Here is a 22,738-nt window from a genome sequence, read left to right as displayed (position 1 = left end):
CCTCAGCCATGTGGGATCTGGGTGCCTTAACCATCAGGCCACAGAGCTGGCCGCCCTCAGTCCCCTTTCCCTGGCTTTAGATATCACCTGGCTTGTTAGTGACCCCACTAACAAGGCACTTGCAAAAAAAGACAATCTGCAGAACAGCCCAGAAGAGAGTAGGACCACTCTCTCCCACAATCAGAAGCAGCCTAAGCTAACATTTGCCCTTTTATTGAAGGTAACTACAGGACTCATTCACGCTGAGCTCGAGGCCAGTTTAATGCTCTGGGTCTTTTTTTCATATGACCAACCATCAAGCCAGGTCTACTCTATCCTAGAAGAGTACAGCATTTATTTATTTTACCTAAAGGCAGGAATAAATATAGATGTGCATATTTTGGGTCATCAGAAAAGTCATGACATATTTCCATGCAGAAATGAATCATGACTTCTCTGACAACATACACTTTTAAATGAAATATTTAAAGTCATTCACCTATTGTGTTTTCTCTGTTGGTGACTCAGAACTGCCTTATTGTCCTCCATGTCTCCAGGAGACCAAACTGAGTTACACACAAGATTGTTCTCAGTTCACAAGACTGAACTTGTGGTTCATGTGCCTTGCCAGTCCGCCGCCAGCTCACAGGGCCAGGAGGCCTCTCTCCTATAACACACATGGTCTTTTAGTACAGCTGTGGCTGCCTCGTTGGTTAGAGCCTTCTATGTTACAGGACTCGCTCAGAGCCTTTTGTGGTTTGGTTTGTGCTCATCTTTAGGATCACAAACTTCTTCCACCTCTTGAGAATGAGAGGCACTAGTCAATGTTTCGACTTTGGAATCCAGCTTACCCTTTCTAAGGTTTAAATGCTGGGGGAAGCTGTAGTCTTATTTTAGAGTTGGAGGAGAAGTTGGTGCAAGCTGGTGGGACTTCCTTCCAAGATTTTATTAAACAAAAATAGTCCATAGCCAGAAATCAGATTTAGCACGTAACATTTCATGTGAGGTATCATCTCATTGGTTTTCGTACATCTCCCAGCCTGACTTTTGGATTTATGTTTCTGCCACCCAGATAGCAATTTTTCTTAGTTGTCATCTACAGATGGCTTTGTTTAAGTTCAAGGTTTTAATTCTGAAATGTGTCTCTAGGGAGCTTTTTTTAGATCGCACAAATTAATCAACATTCTTTAGCAAATATAATTCAATTTACCAAATAATTCTATCCTTAGTTTTTACTTTCCTGTCTTGTTCAAAGGTGACTGCCGAGCATACAGCACTGCTGAAATCCAAGTTCAGTGCGTCTTTGGCTCCTCCCTGACCCTGGGGTCTATCTTCTGGCATACATCCCCCAGGACCAGTGTGCTCTGGCCCTTGAGCCTTCTCCAGATTTAGCCTGTTTAGGTCCCCTGCCCCCCACCCCCCATTCCTGCCACACTGGCCTCTCGTTTCCTCAAATGCCTTAGTTTCCTTTTACCCCAGGACATTTGCACCTGTCATTCCTAACTCTGCCACTTGCAAACACCTGCTCATCTTTGGCTTAGACGTGACCCCTTTGGGTATGCCTTCCCTGACCTTCCAGAGTAGGTCAAGTTCCCCTTTGGTATGTTATCATGGCATTCTCTGAGTTAGTAATTACCGAGTCATGGGAAAAGTCATGACATATTTTTGCATAGAAAAACAGAAAAAAATACATCATGTCTTTTCCAACAACCCAATATTTGTATAATTTCCTGGTAATACCTGTCCTACTCTCTTAGACTGAGGTTTTTTTGAGGGCAGGAACTGTGTCTTTCTTATTCATTATCTTATGCCCAGGGGTGAGAAGACTATCTGGCACATGTAAGGTGCTATGCCAATATTTGTGAGCAAATTGTGTCTCAGTTTCTCCATCTGCAAGATGGGAATGATAATGATATCTACCTTACCAGGCTGTTGCAAGCATTAATTGAATAAAAAACATGTAAAGCACTTAAATAGTGCATTGAACAGCATAAACGCTCAAGAAAAGTTGCTGTTGTTATTTTTAAAAGTATACAGGGAAAAAAGGGAAGGGAAATATTTATTGAGTGCACACTGTGTGCCAGCATAGTTTTTTCCTTTTCTCTTTTTTTTTCCCTAATTGTAAGAAGATATGTGTGCTTGCCAGAGAGAGAGAGAGAGAGAGAGAGAGAGAGAGAGAGAGAGAGAGAAAGCAATCCCCTAATGGGGCATGGTCATACTACAATCCTTTCTCCATTTCTCCATCTTGTCAGGATTTAGGGCACACGCACACACACGCCTGGTGTGTTATTTTAAGCTGCTGGGGCTGGGATTCGAACCATGGCTGGACATGTGGGATCTGGCTTCCTTAACTCCCAGGCTATGGGGCTGACTCTAGCATAGTTCTCGACTGCTGCCTCTAGGTGTATCATTTGTGAACCAGTTTGGTGCTCTTCTTTTTCTCTTATTTTTAAAAATTTATCTATTGCTTTCATGAGTAAGAGAGATAGAGACAGAGACAGAGAGACAACAATGGCTATAGGGTCTTCAGGCCACTATCCTCCCCCAGCTTTAGCCAGTCCTGGATACACATGTGCCCAGTGCACTCAGGGAGGTCCCTGGGTTGCAAACCTGGGAGCTCCCCATGCAGATTAGCCTTGTAGAGCATTTTACTGTTATGCCACCATGTGGCCCCAGTGCTCTTCTTTTTATAGATAACTCTGAGATGAGCCTGAAATTTTGCAAGATATTAACCTATTTACTAAGTCATGGCATCAGAAGGTACCTTCCTCACCTCTGTATAACATGAGAAGACTTGACCATATTTAGCCTTCTGGTGAAGTCTGCATTGTTCTCTGTCAATTGTGCAAACATCTTGATCATAAGTTCTTGCAATTCCTTCAGGTTTAGGTCATCAGGCCTGGAAACTTGAACTCATTCAAAAGGCTTGGCTTTCTTCTTCTCACGCTTTCTGGGGTTTATATCTCTTAATGATTATTGTTTTTCCTAATCCTAATCCTGTCTGTTCCCAGTCCTTGAGAATAATCAGTATTATGCCCTAATATGAAACTATCAAGGCACAAACAAACCAAAAAGTCTTCTGGTTGCCCACGTTCCTATTTCACCTTTAGATCACCCTTAGGCCCTATACCCTTGCACCTCACATACCCTGATGACTCCATAGGGTGCAGTCAGCCATGCAATGGGCCCAGTATGTTTTCCTAAAGAATGAGACATTTTATGGTACTAGCTCTAAAGATGGGCAAAGTATGAAGATGAAGACACTTATGTTATCTACTCCATTGATGAATTGTGCTCTTCACAAGCAACTGAAATCATCCATCCATCCATGAATCCAACAAACATTGTTGAGTTGCTTGCTTTAATTTAGTGGCTGTTGGATTCTAGGAACACAGGAAATAAGACACAGCCTTTCTCCTGTAGGAGTGTTCAGTGTAGTGTGGCACCCACGACTCCTCTATAACATGGCAAGTGCTGTAGAGTGTGGCGCGCACTGTGCTAAGGGAGCTCCGAGGGGTGGATGGAGAGGGTGATGGAGCCATAGGCCTTGCTGTGGGGGTGACCTTGTAGCCGAGTCTTTTGAATTCCAGGGCAGGACCTCTTCAGCAACTTGCTCCCTTTGACTCCCAGCCCCAGCCGAGTGCTCTTAGACTTGGATGTCCTCCCTCTTCAACTGTGATCTGGTTGGTTTGTTGCTCTGCTTCTTCATTTAGTACAAGATCATTGTCACTGCCACTTGTTTCTCCTCTCCAGGCACCTAAACCTCATGGCAGTTGTTCTCCATCTCCAGTTTCCTTTTAAAAGTTTATATATGTATGTATGTTTTGCCAGAGGGTACACATATTCACCATAGAGAGGGAGAGGCAGAGGGAGAAAACATTCCCAGGGGGCATGTTCACACCACAATACCTTCTACTCCATTTGTCTGTCCTCTTGTGAGTTTGGGCATGCACACATGTAAGCTTGGCATGTTTTTCTAATCACCAGGACCAGGATTCAAACCAAGGTCAGCCATGTGGGATCTGGTTCCCTTACCTACCAGACCATGGGACCAACCAATCTAGCTCTAGATTTCTAGGCAAGTTCTTGTGTTGTGCAACCTTCTTTCTTAGATTTTCTGGTCTCAACTTGTCTTATTCTGGATCCTAAATCTATGTTTTTATCATGATATTTATGAATATTTGTGTCTTCAGCATAAATAATCAAAATGCCTATATTTGAAGAGGGAATATTTTTATCCCATGCAGACCATTAAATGAGATTAGGACACTATTACATCCTGTTCAGTAACCCTATTCAACGATAGTTTCCCAGTTATGATTTAGGTCCAATCTATATGATAGGTCAGACTTTCTTGGAATCCACACATTACTTTCTAGATTTTAAAGAGCATTGATTTATTATTTAATATTAGGAAGTCTTTCTCCTACTTGTCAGTATGAAAAAGTGTTCATGCAAGCACTGTGCAAATGGCGGTGGCCTCTTTGTTATCATTTTACATTGTGTAAAAATACTGGTGTCTCAAGTGCTGAGCCATCAGGCAGGTTACACACTATTAAGAAACAGTGAGGTGTGAGGCAATAGAGAATGGTGTGCACAGTGGTGATCTGGAGTGTGCATCCCTCCTACTTGTCCTGCCCACCAGCTTCCACCCCAAGTCATTCACATTAAAAAATGGTTATATGGGCGTCAGCCAGTGGTGCGATGTTTAAGGTGGCTGGATCCTACATGGTCAGCTGCTTGGTTTGAGTCCAGAATCTGGTGGTTTAGAAAACACTCTGGCATGTGTACATGCATGCCCGAAATCTGGAGAGGGGAAAGGAGGAGAAGAGATGTGGCATGACCATTCCCACTGAGGGATGCTTTCTCACTTTCTCTCTCTCTCTCGTGAGCACACATGTGCTTGAGCAAGTTTGCATAAATAGATACATAATACATAAATAAATATAATAACGCAATTTTAAAAATGGACACAGCATGCTGACCACACACATCTGGGGCCTGGATCTGCCCATGTGGTTGTTGCTTTTGGGTCTTGGTCTAAAATAGCATCTTTTTGTGTTGCAGATCTCCTACAAATATCTTATTATTGCTCTTGGAATCCAGCTGGACTATGAGAAGGTACTGTTTTACATCGTTTCTATGTTACAATGGCCTACTTATGCCAGGATCAAACACAGCATTTAGTGGCTTTATATTCATTTTGACAAGAAAGAGGTTTGAAGAAATCCTTTTCTCATTTTATTTCTCAGCAATACTTTTGAGGCTTAAAAACATCTTCTCTAAGATTCTCTCAATGATAACAATATGTCCTAACTTTAAGCTTTCATCAGAGTTCAGCACGCCCATGCCCTAATAGTAATTCTTGCAAAATAGCAGCCTTTTTCACACTTTAAGAGATCTGACTTTCTGTGCAAGACTGAGTTGACTGTATTAGAGGTTAAATTATCCTTTGGAAATAAGAGTTAGATCATGAATAGTAGGCCTACTAAGGCTAGAACACTAGCAGTTAGTTCATCAGATGCCAGAAGGACATACTGGTTTTGTGGTGCAGATGCTGGTTTTTTGGTATGACATGACAGTGCAATATAAGTATTACCCTAGAAATTCCTTAGCTCTCCCTTTTCAGTGAGTAGCGGGCCAGATGCTATCCAACAGTAGTGAGATTCAAGTTTATTTTTCTAAAACATAATGGAATAAGTCAGTAATTACTACAATTTCTAAAGGCTTGTTGGGGACTGTGGATATACAATTGGAACACATAAAATATTAGTGTTAACCTGGCCACCAACTGTAGGAATGCAATCTGGGTAAGAGCCTCTTCTGAGTTGGTCTGTTAACAGTCTTTGGCCTGTAATTCTGTATAAAACAAATCCTCTAATCACAATATGTCCAGGGGGAGGGTAGTGACAATGTTTTGGGATGTGTTGTGTGAAGGTTCAGAGAGGCCATGAATCAGTGTGAATGTCGTGAGGTGATTTTGAGTCATGGTGGCATGGATCATGATTCTCAAATAACAACAGATCAACTATGGGAGACTATATGGAGAAAGCAGCCATTACAACTACTTTTGGGAGGTCATGCCTCCCAAGTAAGCCTTTGCAGTGTTGACTTAGCCAAGGTAGTACACCTCCATAGTACTGTCTCCCAACAAAGCGCACTGTCAGCACTGCAGAAGACCACTGAAGAGGCCAGGGCTGAGGGTCTTTAGCAGCCCTCTTGCAGCAAACCAAGGAGCTAACGATACAATCATGAGATGCATACTGGTCAATAGAGGACCGCACATACCATGGTGGTCCTGTAATAAGGAGCATATAACCTATACCATATAGTCTAAGAATGTAGTAGGCAATACCAGTTAGGTTCATGCAGGTGTACTCTATGATATTTACATGATGAACTGGAAATCTCCTAACAGCATTGCTCAGAACATAAACCCATCATTAAGTGACACATGAATGTATTAAAAAGTAGCTATTTTTTTTTTTTTTGTGAGAGATTTTTGCTATAGGGTGCGTGTGCTCACCAGAAAGATAGAGAGAGACAGAGAGACAGAAAGCAAGAAATCACCCCCGCCCCGGGGAGGCGGGGGATGGCCACACCACAATCCCTTCTCTTGGGATCTTGGGCATGCACACACACGTGCCCAGCGTGAGTTTAAGCCACTGGGTCTGGGACTCGAACCACAATCAACTATATTGTGGTTCAGCAACATAGCCATTACGCTAACTTCTGGTCCCGAAGACCAACTGATCTTCATGACTGTTTCCTGGTTGAAGTTGAACTTACTCTTGTTGAAAACCGGTGCTTAAGTCTATTTAACTCAATTTGTGACATTTTCATTGCACTGTATGAACTTTCTAACATTTATGATAAGTATCTAGTTTGCCTTATTAACGGCAATAAACTAACATTTATGGGGCACTTACTGTGTGTGCCAGTCATTTTCCTAATTCCTTCACCTGCACGGTCTCATTTACTGCCAACAGCCCTATGAAGCACCTACTTTTATCCCCATTTTTACAGATGATGAAAATAAGTTTCCCCGACCTCAGTGTTCATCAGGATCACCTTGAGGGCCTGTTAAACAGATGGCTCTGCCTGCCCAGAGTTTCTGACTCAGTAGGTCTAGGGTTGGGCTGGAGAATTCGCATTTTTAGCACGTTCCCAGGTGGTGCAAGTGCTACTGGTGAGAGGACCATACTTTGAGAGCCACTGGCTTAGAAATATTGGATATTTGTTTCAGGGTCACATGCTAGCAAATGAAAAAACTGGGACTCAGCCCAGGTTTGTAAGATTGTAAAATCCATGTTTTAATTACTTGCCTTTACCAAGAGTTTGAGGTGGTACAATCAGCTAGAGGGTCATTTAAGTTGGCTATTATGACAGTATAATGGCTCTCGGTCCTGTCCATTGTTCTTTCTAGTAAGGCAACTGGTTCTCCTAAAAGGAAGTATGGCTGGCTTCCTGCTCTCACTCTTATGGTAGAAGAGTTGTATTCAAATCATTGTCTTCATGTGGGAGAGGCGGAAGGCTAAGCTCAATCTGCAATGTGACAGGTGACTTCAGGTGCCATAGCTCTGGACTTAGAACCCTCATTCATCTGTCTGCTCTGTGTGTGTGAGTATTGGGGGCGGGGTAAACATCATACTAGAATATTTGGAAGAGTGTAGAAATGGCAAAGAACAAGAATCCTAAAGACTGTACTTTTGTTTAAAAATAATTTCTGTGTGCTTCGTTGCAGATTAAAGGCCTACCTGAAGGTTTTGCTCATCCCAAAATAGGGTCCAATTATTCGGTTAAGACTGTAGAGAAGACATGGCAAGCTCTGCAGGACTTTGAGGAGGGCAATGCCATCTTTACCTTCCCAAATACCCCAGTGAAGTGTGCTGGAGCCCCCCAGAAGATCATGTATTTATCAGAAGCCTATTTTAGGAAGGTAAAAATGCGTCTTTTCCAAGGACAGAGATGAGGGGACAGGCAGTGCTCATTTAGTGATTGCTAGAATTCCATTTTTATCCCTATCATAATTCTTCCCTCTCCTCCCCTCCCCTCTCCTCCCCTCCCCTCCCCTTCCCTTCTCTTCCCTTCAGCTTCTTTTTCATTTGCCTTAGGGTGTGTGTACTTGCTAGGGAGGGAAGGAGGGAGGAAGGAAGGGAGAGAGAGAGAGAGAGAGAGAGAGAGAGAGAGATCACCCCTCAGGGAGGATCGCTATGCCACACTCCCTTCTCCTTTCTTCTCTTCTCAGTAGATTTTGGGCATGCATGCACATGTACCTGGTATGCTTTTCAAGTCTCTGGGTCTCAAACCAGGCAGTTGGCCATGTGGGATATAGCTGCCTTAACTACCATGCAACCTAGATAGCCCCTCTTAATACCTTTCTTATTTCTAAATTTTTATTACATATGTACAGTATCATGTATTGGGTTGTCAGGAAAGTCATGACACATTTTTGCATAGAAAAACATAGAAAAATATGTCATGACTTTCCCAATGACCTAATAACTCAGAATACATAGAACAAAGGAGAAAGTCACTCATAATCCATTAACTTTGACAAAGCTGCTGTCATCAACTTGATGTTTACTTTCAGTTTTTCTCTATACACTTAAAACAAACCAGATGGTTATAATCATACTGTACATACAAATGTAGATGTATTACATGTTACTAAGTGATCTTTGTAACATACTTTAAAATATGTGTATAAAAGCCTATTGGAGAGATAAGTTAGAGGTTGTTTAAATATTTTCATACAGACAGTTAAAAATTGTTCATTTTTATACATGATGTTATTCTCAACTGTTTCTATTCAGGCTCAAGGTTATGGGTATTTTCTGACTCTTGATATACTATTTGCAAATTAACAGGCAAAATGCCAATTTTAAAGATGAAGCAATGTTCATGTGGAACTTCTTCAAACCATCATAGAAAGAGACAATTTGGGAAGGGAGGCTTTCTCAGTGTTCTCCAGTCACCGTTTGTGTCAGAGCAGGCATCTGCAGTTCAGGCATATTTGGCACCAAGTTGTGAGGGAAGCTGTGCTTGCCTTTCCTGCCCTTATCTGGGACATGACATTCGGTTTATCCAAGCGTGGATTGACTTGGGACAGTGCAGGCTTCAAGTAGTCTGTGTGTCTCTAAAGGGAAAGATGGGGAGAGGGTGGGAAAGAAGGGACCGAAGACTCGTGTGCTTGGAACCTGCGTCAGGCAAGGCCTTCACCTGTGTTCTATAAATCTCAACACTCTGTGGTAGGATTAGGGGACAGTTCCAGAAATTGTCTCTGATTCTCAGAAGGTTCATTCTGGGTGGTAGGAGTTGGCCTGATCTTTCACATTTTTCACCCATCTAAACTTCTTCAGATGGTGAGATCCAGGCGAGTGAGTTCTGAAAGGAACTGCTGAATAGAGGAGAGAGTAAGGGCCAGCTATTTCTTCTATCGTGAAAATTTCCTGGCATATAACTTTTTTATTCCAAGTCTTGATGGACTGAGAGGATTTCCATTATAGGTGTCATAAGAACTTAGGCATTTGGGAGAATATCAGCTCCTCTGAAACACATGAACACCACCAGGAAGATGGGAACTTTGTTTACTGCTGTTCCTCTGAACCAGAAACAGTACTTAGCCAATGCTAGGATTTTGTTAAATATTATGTGAATGAATACATGAATATATGAATTAGTGATTTGGCTCTATTTTGTCTTTACCTGGGCTTGACTTTCATCTCTAGCCTTCAACTGAACAGTGCCCCCTCAAGGCCAGCTCAGCATGTACTTAGTTGCTATGTCATGGGCAGAACATAAGGAGGTGGTGGGTTGGTTCACCCATCATCCTTCCAGGCTATAGTGATGGAAGAAGTTGCTGAGGTCTCTTCTGGGAGTTTTACTTCTTGTCTTGGTTCACTTGGCTGAAGTAATGCTTTGGTGTTTGTTGATTGTCTTCCTTCTTTTTCTCAGACGGGAAAGCGATCCAAGGCCAATATAATTTTCAACACTTCTCTTGGGGCCATTTTTGGGGTTAAGAAGTATGCGGATGCTCTGCAGGAGATCATCCAGGAGAGGAACCTCACTGTTAACTACAAGCGAAACCTCATCGAAGTCCGAGCTGATAAACAAGAGGCTGTTTTTGAGAATTTGGACAGACCCGGAGAGACCCAAGTGATTTCGGTTAGTGGCAAAGTTAAGCTGCGAGCCTGAGGCATCGTCTGCCGAATCTTGCTGTAGATACGGGGCCCACTGGGGTCCTACTACTCTGCCTGCTATCATCACATGCTGGGGAAGGCTGGTTAAAGTGAGCAACTTAGGGTAGTGACAGGGCAAGAAAGTGGACCAGGGGCCAGCCTATGGCACAGCAAAGCATAATACTCGCGATGCTGTATGTTCATGGGAAGTTCACGTTCTGTCAGCTCCTGGACACTCTGGGCACATGTGTGCCTGTGATCTGGGCTGGCTGAGGCTGGGGGTGGGTCATGGTGTGAGGACCCGATGGAGGCGATGCTCTCTCTCTCAGATGATAACGTGTATGGTAGTATCTTTAATTGGATTAATATACAGTGTACCCATACTGGGAAAATTCATTTTGAATGTGGTAATAATAAGCAGTGACTGAATGTATAAAAATTTACATATACGTGTATGTAATATATACATAGTAAACTTAAAAAAAAAGAAAGGAAAGAAGGTGGATCAAAGTGGGTGGAGAAGAGAAAGAAGACAGAGGCATGTCGGTGGGAGGTGCAGAGGGTTTATCTGCTGGTATCAAGCTAACTTTTGTCCCAGTCCTTTGACCTTGTTCTTCCTGGCACTGAGCCGTAGGAAGCAGTGGAAAATGTTTCACACTTCCAATAATTGCCTAGAGTTAAGGGAGGGCTTCCTCCAAGGCAGGATCTAGCGATTGTTTCCATTTGTGGCATGTGAGAAACAGCCTTGCTTGTGAGTAGGAAGAAGCACTGTGGATCTTTCCAGAATAGCAGGGATGCCTTTCGCCTGTGGAAGAGGCTGTCTTTAAACACCTTTCACCTTTGCATGAAAGGAAACCCTTAAAATCCTTGAAGAATCTGGCAGAGCTACTGCTCTTGGAAAGATCTAGGGCTTGTTGTATGGGTTTGGCCTTCCTGTGTCTCGGTTTCTTTTTCCGTGAAGTGGAAATGGTACTTTGTAGAGGCATTATGGGGATTAGCAAGGAGATGTAAAGGCATCTGGTGAAGCATGCATGGAAGAATATTTGTTTACACCATTCTGGCAAAAGCTGTTGGCAACGAGAAAGGATTACACAGTCACATTTTATTCACTTAGCAGTTTTTGAGCAATGAAGGATATCATAAAAAGGAATTTTGAAGTGAATCAAAGATTAATCTCTTAAACATTGAAACTGTGAATTTTAAGCTTTGTAGCTGAAGCTCTTTCCAAAATGCATTGCACACATCTTGCTTTGCTTTGTTTTTCTCTTTTTTTATTTGTCAGAAGGTGCATGCCTTCACTAGAGAAAGAGAGAGACAAAGACAGAGAGGGAGAGACAGAGAGGGAGAAAGCTTCTACCAGCGGGCTGATCCTTTCTCCTCCATTTCCCTTTTGTGATTTGGGACACACATGCACACAAGCCCAGCTGTTTTTCAGGGTGCCAGAACTGGGATTTGAACTTCAGTTGGCCATGTGGAACCCAGCTTCCTTAGCCATTAGGCCATAGGGCCAGCCCGCCATTACTTGTAAGGAGTCGTTTGTGGGGAGACACTCTAAGACCACAAATATTCTACACATTAAAGTCTCCCTCAGAGTCAGCCCTGATCGATGATTCTTGCCTAATCTAATCTTTATTCTATGTTTGCAGAATGATGATTTCCTAACTGGCACTCCTTCCACATTTACCAGCAGGCTCTTGGCATTCTGTTAGCGAGAGCCTCTTCTCTCTTAATTAATTAATTTTTGGTAAATGTACCATTGAAAGTGATTAGAATGGGTTAGTGCATTTTTACGAAGAGCGAACTTAATATAGCTGTTTTGGAAAACTTCCATCCTGCCGTCTGCTGCTGCTCACTAAACCTAGTACTGCGCCAGACCCCACTCTCTTTCTCTAAAATGCTAATATACTTATCACTCTTTTTCTTCTTTATCTTAATATTTTGACAGTTTCCTCTGAGTGTTTTGAGTGTTGACCCACACCTGGGAATGATGCTCACTGGCCAGCTCCTAACATGGTCTTTACAAGTTTCAGGGACCCTGTGAACATCCTTGCAGAATAAAATGGGAGTATCAGACTATACAAGTTGACAGCCAAGGGTCATAGACGCTGGTGAGAAAGCTACGGGTCGGTAGAAATGTTGAAAACATTTCAAATTTGCATGCTCTTCTTTATGTAGTACGAGATGCTTCACGTCACACCACCAATGAGCCCTCCAGATGTCCTCAAGACAAGTCCCGTGGCCGATGCTGCTGGCTGGGTGGACGTGGATAAAGAAACTCTGCAGCACAAGAGGTACCCGAATGTTTTTGGTATTGGGGACTGCACCAACCTCCCTACATCGAAGACTGCTGCCGCAGTAGGTAAGACACCTGGCTGTTTGTCCTCTCAAACATGTTACCCCCAAGGCATCATCTTAACAAAAACAAAAGTTTGGAACAAACAGTATTCTGTTAATAATGAAAAAAGTTTTGGGAACCAGCAGTTAGCGTAATGGCTATGTCGCTGGACTCCCACGTAGTCGACCGTGGTTCGCATCCCGGACCTGGTGGCTTAAAACTCACGCCGGGTGCGTGTGTGTGCGTGCCCAAGATCCCAAGAGGAGAGAATGGAGGAGAAGGGATTGCGGCGTGACCATCCCCCCTGGGGGGTGATTTCTCGCTTTCTGTCTCTATGTCTCTCTCTGTCTGTCTGGCGAGCACACGCGCCCTATAGTGAAAACTTCTCAAAAATAAAAAAAAGTTTTGTGCCCTCAAAGTGACTTTGATCTCCTTGAGATAGAAGCAAGTTGTCAACGAACCTTGTTATAGAAAGAAGAAAGAAGATTTTGAGTGCTTTGCCCCGGAGTAGGGGACCTTATCTGCCTTTGCTGGGTCACAGGGGTTGTTTTCAGAAGAAGGGGCATTAGAGAGAGGGCATCACTTTTACAGCTCTGTGGAATTCCATTACTTCTCCTGCCATCCTCACAGCCCTGGCATTCTTAGCCCCGATGCCAGGCAGGCTGGCTATTTTATTTTTCTCCTGCCTGAAACACCATCATGCTAGAAAAGTATTTGTTTCCCCAGAAAACACAGGCAAGTCAATGAAAGCTTGCAGACCAGAAAATTGTTCTGTTAAGACAAATACAGTGGAGTGTGCCCTGATTGGTGCACAATTAAGTCCTCAGCCTGGAAAACGAAATTCTTCTCCTCGATGTTCTGCGCTAGCAGTGATGGGGAGAATTGCCTTTTAGTTTCTGTCCTCCACAGACAGGAGCTGTCTTCTCGGGATGGTATACAACACAGACCTCTCTGCTGATGGATGAGGTGGTATTTCGTGTGAATTAGACACCTGCAGAACATGTGCTATTTTTACTGATGATTTCAACCTTCAGGAAAACTTTATAGGAAATTTACCAGAAATGATCATTATTAGCAATAATTTTCTTATGATGTCTTATTTAAAAAAATCAAGCCTATGAAAAAATACTTTCTTTCTTTCTTCTTTCTTTCTTTTTTCTTTTTTCTTTTTTTTTTTGAGAAATGTTTACTATAGGGCATGTGTGCTCACTAGACAGAGACAGAGAGACAGAAAGCGAGAAATCACCCCCCTAGGGGGGATGGTCACTCCGCAATCCATTCCCCTCCATTCTCCTCTCAGGATCTTGGAGACGCACACACTTGCGCCTGGCATGAGTTTAAGCCACCGGGTCTGGGACTCAAACCGCAGTCGACTACATGGAAGTCCAGCGACATAGCCATTATGCTAACTGCTGGTCCCAAGCCTATGAAAAATTTGAAAGTAAAATACTCATATATCCTTTGAATATTAACTGATTTTGTGACATTTGATTCATCACTCTATTTATGTATACTTAATTTTACTGAATCATTTGAAGATAGCTTCAGGTATCATGATACGACCTTAAGTATCTCAACCTGCATTTCCTAAGGATTAGATTTTCTTCCACATCCAAAAGATCATTATCATGCCCAAAAACTTAGCATTGTATAGTAAAATCAGCTCATGTACAATGCAGTTTAACTTCTCAAAATGTCCTTTGTAGCATCCTGCTGCCCCCAGTCCACCAAGGAGGGCACATTGTCTTGATTGCCATTTCCTTTTTTTTCTTTTCTTTTCTTCTCTTTTCTTTTCTTTCCTTTCCTTTCTTTTCTTTTCCTTTCCTTTACTTTCCTTTTTTTAAATTTTTTTTTTTTTTTTATTTAAGAGAGATTTTTGCTATGGGATGTGTGTGCTTGCTGGAGGGACAGAGAGAGACCAAGTGTGAAATCACCCCTCGGTGTGGGGTGGTGGGGTAGTGACCATGCCACATTCTCTTCTCGATTCTCCTCTTGGGATTTTGGGCATACATGCACACGTGCCTAGCATGAGTTTCAAGCCTTTGGGTCTGGCATTTGAACCCTGGTCAGCTATGTTGGAGTCCAGCACCTTAACCACTACACCACCTGCTGACTCATCATATCCCTTTAATCTGTGTGTGTGTGTGTGTGTGTTTTGTTATTGTTTGTTTTTGTTTTGTAAAAAATTTCTGCCAGAGGGCATGTAAATTCACTAGAGGAAAGAGAGAAAGAGAGAGATGTGAGAAAGCTCTTCTCTGGATCTGGGGCATATACATGTACCCAGAGTGTTTCTCAAGCTGTCAGGTCTAGGTCTCCAACCATGTAGTTGGCCATGTGGAATCTAGCTGCCTTAAACACTATGCCATGGACTGGTCCTAATCTGTTTTTTTTTTTTTTTCCCTCCACCTTAATGACATTGACATTTAAACAAAAAGTTTTTTTCTAGGAGGTATGCTTGTTCCTTAGGGAGAGCAAGAGGGAGAAGAAGAAAGCACCTCCCCAGTGGAGCTTGGTCACATTGCAATCCCTTGTTTTCCATGTCTGGGCTGTTGGGGCACACATGTGCCCACTGTGTTTTTCAAGCCACTGGGACATATTTCGCTGTTGATCATATGCAATCTGGGTCCAAATGCATTGTGTTGACCCACTGTACTACCAGACTGGCCCCTGGCATTTTTTGAAGTCTGGGTTAGTTATCTTGTAGACTGCCTCACAGTTAGAATTGTCTAGTTATTTTCCTTGGTTAGATTCAGGTTGTATGTTCTGCTACTGTAGCAGCTCAGGAACCTGTCGTATTAGTTTGTCTTGTCTTTGGAGAAGCTAGATTTCATCACTGGGTTAAGGAGTATCCATTGTTTCCCTTCCATCTGCCTTTACTCACTGTAATTTATAGGTGGTCTGGGGCCATACTGGGAATTTACATTCTTTTAATATTAGCCCGCTGAATAGATGTGGTGAAAATACCTGTGATGTAAGGCCCAGATTACCTACCATTTAGCCTACTTCAAACATTTAATTCAATGTTTCAAGCAGAAAACATTAAATATGATTAAACAAAAGTTAGAATTGCAAAGTCTTGCTTCCAGTCCTACCTCCCACCTGCTCAGCTCCTATGTATCCCCTAACCAGGTGGAGAGTGTCCCCATTGTTAGACAGCTGTTAGTTTACAATCTGTATTCTGTCCCATGGAATACAGACAGAATACCTAATGAGTCCACTTTTCATTTATAGTTGGGTTATTTCCAACTCATTTTTATATTAAACAGTACTGCAGTGAATATCCTTGTTTATGTGTCATTTCACACATGTGAGTCTGTTCTTTTCTTTAATATCTAAATAACAATAGTTTTGGCTTTTTCTAAGTAGACCTGCATTTCTCATCAGATTCCTCTTCCCATGGTCTCTGAGTAAAGCCCCAGACAGTGCTTAACGCTTCGTCCACAGGTCAGTCCGTGGGCTTACTTGCCACTCAGCCTCTGCCAGACCACGGCACTCTTGTAAGTGAGACCTTGTCTTGCCACATGAAAACTGCCTTTCCCGGAGCTCATTCTTCTTTTTCTGCGCCTCTCTTCCCTGGAATTTGTCCTTTATTACTTACAGCACAGCCAAGACCAAGATGTAACATTTAATAAAAGTTCACTGAAGTCTTAGGCATAATAGAAGGGAATTTTATTTTACTTTTTTTTTTTTGGACAGGTTTTCGCTATAGGGCGCGTGCACTTGCCAGACAGACAGAGAGAGAGACATAGAGACAGAAAGCGAGAAATCACCCCCCAGGGGGATGGTCACACTGCAATCCGTTCTCCTCCGTTCTCCTCTCGGGATCTTGGGCATGCATGCACACGCGCCCGGTGTGAGTTTTAAGCCACCGGGTCCGGGACGCGAACCGCGGTCGACTACGGGGGAGTTCAGCGACATAGCCATTACGCTAACTGCTGGTTCCCAACTTTTTTAAAGTTTTTTTTTAAAGGATTACTTTATTTAAATTTATTTATTTATTTATTTATTTATTCATTTAAATTTGATTGGGGGCGGGGAGAGAGAGAGAGAGAAAGAAAAGGAGAGAGGGAAAGTGAGAAAGCAAGCTGCCAGGTCTGGGACTTGAACTGAGGACAGCCATGTGAGAGTCCAGCTCCCTTAACCACCACACCAAAAAAACCCTTATATTCACCTGTATGAATATTTTATTATATTTTCATTTTTATGCTTTTGAGGTTTTATTTATTTCTTCCGAGAGAGGAATAGAGAGAGACAGTAGCCCCAATGTGGATGAGAGAGAGAGATAGCACCCCTCAGGAGAAGGTCATGTCACAATCTCTTTTCCTCTTAAGATTTAGGGTGCACGTGTACATGCACATGCTGGCGCACGTGCGTGCACACACACACACACACACACACACACTGTGTTTTTTGGGTCACTGGCTCTAGGACTTGAACAGTGCAATTGGCTACCTTAACTACCATGACACTAGCTGGCCTGTGCCATTTAATATTTTTAAGTACAGTTGCTTACTTCTCATTTTTTAAACCCCCTCATTATAGTAAAAAGCTCATTGCTTTTTGATTTGGGTCTCAGCACACTACAGTTTGTAGGTTAAAAGTAGCTGCCTGTCTGTTTTTGTACAGCTGGCTAAGAATGGTTCCTACTGATGAGCATTTGCAGTCAATGTGATGATATGGAACACCAGCCCTTGTTTTTAATCCTAAGAAAATCAATTCTATTCTCATTACTGTACTTGTATTGCGGAAACAATTATATTTTGAATTTTAGCAGTAAGATTATGGTGAGAGTTTGTTTTTCCTTTTATTATATAATATTTTTGATGTTTCCTTTTGGCCTACAAGACTTTAAAGTTTTCTTTAGAGAAAATGTTTGTGACACTCAATTTGGGAGACCAATCACAAAATAACCACTTCACTGAGCACTTTACAATATAAAGGAAACCCATCTTTCCTCCAAAGTAAATCCCATGGAACCAGCAGATGGCGTAATGGTTACATTGCTGTACTCCCACATAGTAGACTGCAGTTTGACTCCCAGACCTACCTTAACTACCATGACACTAGCTGGCCTGTGCCATTTAATATTTTTAAGTACAGTTGCTTACTTCTCATTTTTTAAACCCCCTCATTATAGTAAAAAGCTCATTGCTTTTTGATTTGGGTCTCAGCACACTACAGTTTGTAGGTTAAAAGTAGCTGCCTGTCTGTTTTTGTACAGCTGGCTAAGAATGGTTCCTACTGATGAGCATTTGCAGTCAATGTGATGATATGGAACACCAGCCCTTGTTTTTAATCCTAAGAAAATCAATTCTATTCTCATTACTGTACTTGTATTGCGGAAACAATTATATTTTGAATTTTAGCAGTAAGATTATGGTGAGAGTTTGTTTTTCCTTTTATTATATAATATTTTTGATGTTTCCTTTTGGCCTACAAGACTTTAAAGTTTTCTTTAGAGAAAATGTTTGTGACACTCAATTTGGGAGACCAATCACAAAATAACCACTTCACTGAGCACTTTACAATATAAAGGAAACCCATCTTTCCTCCAAAGTAAATCCCATGGAACCAGCAGATGGCGTAATGGTTACATTGCTGTACTCCCACATAGTAGACTGCAGTTTGACTCCCAGACCCGGCAGCTTAAAACTCACATTGGGCATGTGCGTGTGTATGTGCTCCAAATCCAGAGAAGATAATGGAGGAAAGGGAATTAATTACATGGTGGCCATCCTCCCTGGGGGGTGTGAGTGTGTGATTTCTTGAGTTCTGTCTCTTTGATGAGTACATGAGCCCTACAGCAAAAAATCTTCCTTAAAAAAGAAAAAGTTAATCTCATGTTCTACATCTAGAGATACAGACTGTGCACATTTTTAAAAGGACAGTCTTGATTATTTAGAAATGAACACGAACAGGGACTAGTTGATATTAAAAAATTATTGCTTATATTTTTGGGCGTGAAAATGCTATTGTGTTTGTGTTTAAGAAATCTCTCTCTCCAATGAAAAAGAAATTCCCTGTGTATCAGAAATATCACACAGACATGTTTCTGGGTGAACTGATTTGATATCTGCTCCAGAAAAAAACCACTGGCATGTATGATGGAATGGATAAAACAAGAATGACAAACTTTGAATATTTTTATATACAAAAGGCATTCTCCCCACTCTGCCCATTGGATATGCGTGGGGCTACTAATCTAGGGTGTGCATGAACAAGGACACAGGGGTGTCCTGGATGACCGGGGACACAGGTATAGACACATAGACCAAATGGACAGCCACCAACCCCCAGGAAGAGGAGAAGTGGAGCTGGGTGGGACCAGCCTCACAGTCTTGTTGGATAAAACTGGCTTTTTAGTTTGAAACATGGAAGCCTCTGAGTGAGCCTTTGCTGAACTGGAGAGCCCCCTCTGGTAGCATAACTTCAGTTAGTAAGAAGACTCATATTCTAATTATGATAAACAGCAATGGGGAATGAGATCTTCTTAAGTTGTTTATAAGAAAGCTATTTGAAAATGAGCTCTCATGGAAAACCCAGATGTTTTTTGACTTTTCCATTTCTCTTGCAGCTGCCCAGTCAGGAATACTTGACAGAACAATTTCTCTGATAATGAAGAATCAAACCCCAGTGAAGAAGGTTTGTATGCCTTGTAAGAATCACCGTCTCAATGATCATCTTCCACTCTGTGTGGAAGTAGTGTTTTCCTTGACTTTTGCCACTTTCTTAATTGGTGTCTCCAATATGGGAATTTTAATTTTTGTTTTTTTGTACTATTTTTTGTTATGTAATTTACATTTTTCACAATACAAAAAATTAGAATAAATATAAAAAAGAATGTTTTCAGCCACTGAACAGATACATTCCTAAGTGTCTCTATAATACTAACCCAGTCTTATTTACAATTTTTTAGTATGATGGCTACACATCATGTCCACTGGTGACTGGTTATAATCGTGTGATTCTTGCGGAGTTTGACTACCAAGCTCAACCGCTGGAAACCTTTCCCTTTGATCAGAGCAAAGAGCGACTTTCCATGTACCTCATGAAGGCCGACCTGATGCCTTTCCTGTACTGGAATATGATGCTAAGGTAAGTGCACTGCATGGTTCTTGAGTGAGGAAAGGGATTTGTAGCACATCTACCACCCACAGGGGGTGCAGCCTCTTCTTTTCAGACCAAGCCTTCTGTCTTCTATGCTATCTTAATCTGTTTTCTATGGTTATAACTGAAGACCACAGATTGAGTACTTTATAAACCATAGAAGTTTATTAGCTACAGTTTTGGAAGCTGGGAAGTCCAAAGTTAAAGGGCCAGGACATAGTGAGGGCCCATTGCTGCATCATAACATGGTTTAACGGTATCACACAGTGAACAAAGCAAGTGTATGTGAGAGAGAGCAAGAGGATGCTCTTGTAAAAACTCACTCTCAAGGTGACAATTGGTCCATTAACTTATGAGTGGATTAATTCATTTGTGAGGGCAGAACTCTTTGACCTAATCACTTCTTAGTTGACTCCACCTCTTAATACTGTTAAAATGGCAGTTAAGTTTCAACAGAAGCTTTGGTGGGGACCTTCAACTCTGAGCACATACTCTGGCCTTCTTCTGCTGATGGATGAATAATAACAATAGTAGAAATAAGTCACTGTCACATGTCACGCACCCTCTCATTTGATACCTTACTTTTGTTTTTATTATGTTATAGGAAAAATAAAAGCATGGTGATTACAAGCATAGACTTTGGAGTCTGGCTTGTATTTGAGCCATGCTTCTGTCATTGACTAGCTCTTTCTTAGGGCAAGTTGCCTAAACTCTCTGTACTTAAGTTTCTGCAAAATGAAAGTAACATTGCCTACCTCACAGATGGTTTAAGGGTATCACACAGTGAACAAAGCAAGTGTATGTGAGAGAGAGCAAGAGGCAAGAGCACGTGCACCCAAAATCTTAAGAGGAAAAGAGATTGTGACATGGCCTCCTCCTGGGGGGTGCTATCTCTCTCAGATGGAGATGAATGAGATAACAAGGAGACACAGCTGTAGAGCAGGCATTTGATAGGTAAATAGAGTAATAGAAATGAATAATTCCTCTTCTTCCAAAAAAAATGATGAAGTTAGCGGACCTTTCTAAACCCATGCAAGATAGGTAAGTCAGGATATCTACACTAGCAGTCTTCTACCAAGAGCAATTTTGCCCTTCAGTGGACATTTGGCAATATTTGGAGATAGTTTTTATTGTCACAGCTGGAAGGGTACTACTGGTATGTAGTGAGCAGAGACCAGGGTAAATACTAAACTGCTACAGTGCACAGGAAGCACCTCCACCACAAAGAACTATACAAAATGTCAATAGAACTGAGGTTGAAAAGTCTTGACCTAAAATTATTTTATGAACAAATAGGGCCAGCAGGTGGCATGGTGGTTAGGGTGCTGGACTCCCACATGGTCAACCATGGTTTGAGTCCCAGACCTGGCAGGTTGAAAATCACACCGGATACATATGTGTGCATGCCTAAAACTCTAGGAGGAGAATGGAGGAGAAGAGATTGTGGCATGGCCATTTCCCCTGACAGGTGATTTCTCACTTTCCTTCTCACTATCTTGCTGTTGAGTGCACATGCCCTATGATAAAAACTGTAAAAAAAGTTTTTGTTTTTTTTTTTTATGACCAAAGACAAGCAATTTTCTTGTAGTAGAGGCTTTATACAGGTTTGCTGAATGGAGTGGGCATGTCGAGGCTTATACAGCAAAACAGCCTCAAAGCTGGACCCAGAGCAGTTGTCCCCTAACAGTCATGGATTCTTTCTAGCTCACGAGACGAATCTTGCTTATGTGCTGATCAGCGTGCTCTTTGAGCAGCTTGTTTCAACACCCTGCTGGCTGAAGTCACCCCACCCCTTTCTCTTTTGTTGTCGATAAAAGTTTTTTCTGTGTTATTTTTTCAGGGGTTACTGGGGAGGCCCAGCCTTTCTGCGGAAGTTGTTTCACCTGGGTATGAGTTAAGGATGACTCAGCCCTTGTTCACTTCAGATAGCTTCTGGACCAAAACTGCAGTCACCAATTGACCAGGAGCAGCGCACGGGACTTGGAATCCAACCCTGTGAAGAGTTTCTTGCTGGAGAATGGTGACCAAATGCCTCCCTTTTCAGTACTTTTGAATAGCCACCATGGGCTTGATTCTTTGGAAACATGCAAATGAAAGAACAGACTACTATTTTCTAAATAAAAATTTGTCACTGATTGAATTCTATGAAAACATTTTCTCTTGATTGGTAGCAACTAGGAATTACAACACTTGGGAGGAAAAGCTGGTTGTAGTGGGATAGTTAACTTGCTATTACAGTGAGCAGTCACAACTCCTAACTAGCATACTTTCACAGAACCTGTTTGGATTCACAGAAAAGTGTCACTCCAGGGATAATATTGTTTCAAGCACAGTGTGCTTAGAACACGTGCTGCTTCGAACTCCCGCTGCAGGAGGCTATGCAGTGGGCTATGATAAGTCCGGCTGTGACTCGGCCATCCTGTCTGGGCTAAGGCCATACTTTCTCCCAGTGAATGACTGAACATAGTGGGTGCTAGTGCTGCCCCATTCCTTGGGATCAACTCGGCTGAAACCTTCTTAGAACGAAGTCTAAGGTTCTCCTTCCCAATTCTCCTCCCTTCTCCCTCTGTTCTCACAGTTGTCCAACCTGCATTGTGGCTGGAAGGCCCACCCTGCTTTCTCCTGTCCTTTCTCCTTTCTCTTTCACTGGCATTTCTCCCTCCAAATTGCTTGCAAATTTCTTTATTTTTTCTCCTTTCTTTCTCTCTCTCTTTCTCTCTCTTTCTTTCTTTCTTTCTTTCTTTCTTTCTTTCTTTCTTTCTTTCTTTCTTTCTTTCTCTTTCTTTCTTCTTTCTTTCTTTCTTTCTTTCTTTCTTTCTTTCTTTCTTTCTTTCTTTCTTCATGCCTTCATTCATTCATTCATGCATTTATCTATTTGTTTGTTTATTCATTAATTTTCAGTCAATGTGTGGGGAGGTCTCACATTTATTCTGGGTGGTGAAAGGCAAACCTGGGTGCCTCAAGGTTCTTTTCCTGGGTGTGGGCCTTTCCTTGGAAGAGGAGGAATGCTGTAGAAATGCCATGCTCCACATGTGGGGTTCTTTGAGCTCTTCTCCACTGCAGATCTATTTCTTATGGCATCTATTTCTCAGAGAACTTACAGTGAGATTGGGGTTTGAGGAATCCTGATAGGTGT

General features: G+C 42.1%; 1 protein-coding gene across 5 annotated transcripts in view; it reads left to right on the top strand.

Moving 5' to 3' along the window:
• SQOR (sulfide quinone oxidoreductase) overlaps window positions 1-21,753 on the top strand; it is a 59,879-nt gene extending 38,126 nt beyond the window's left edge. For all 5 annotated transcript variants that reach the window (XM_006170719.3, XM_027769195.1, XM_014585111.1 and 2 more), the window contains exons 4-10: window positions 5,047-5,100; window positions 7,724-7,918; window positions 9,937-10,146; window positions 12,336-12,519; window positions 19,070-19,137; window positions 19,412-19,590; window positions 21,443-21,753. In XM_006170719.3, coding sequence (XP_006170781.1) covers window positions 5,047-5,100; window positions 7,724-7,918; window positions 9,937-10,146; window positions 12,336-12,519; window positions 19,070-19,137; window positions 19,412-19,590; window positions 21,443-21,500 — 948 coding nt within the window. In that variant the 3' untranslated portion in view covers window positions 21,501-21,753. The remainder of the gene's footprint in view (window positions 1-5,046; window positions 5,101-7,723; window positions 7,919-9,936; window positions 10,147-12,335; window positions 12,520-19,069; window positions 19,138-19,411; window positions 19,591-21,442) is intronic.
• Window positions 21,754-22,738: the final 985 nt, after the last annotated feature.

Source organism: Tupaia chinensis, unplaced genomic scaffold (assembly GCF_000334495.1).
Source record: "Tupaia chinensis unplaced genomic scaffold, TupChi_1.0 Scaffold148874_1, whole genome shotgun sequence".
Classification (NCBI taxonomy): Eukaryota; Metazoa; Chordata; class Mammalia; order Scandentia; family Tupaiidae; genus Tupaia; species Tupaia belangeri.
This window is presented reverse-complemented; position numbering and strand designations above follow the sequence as displayed.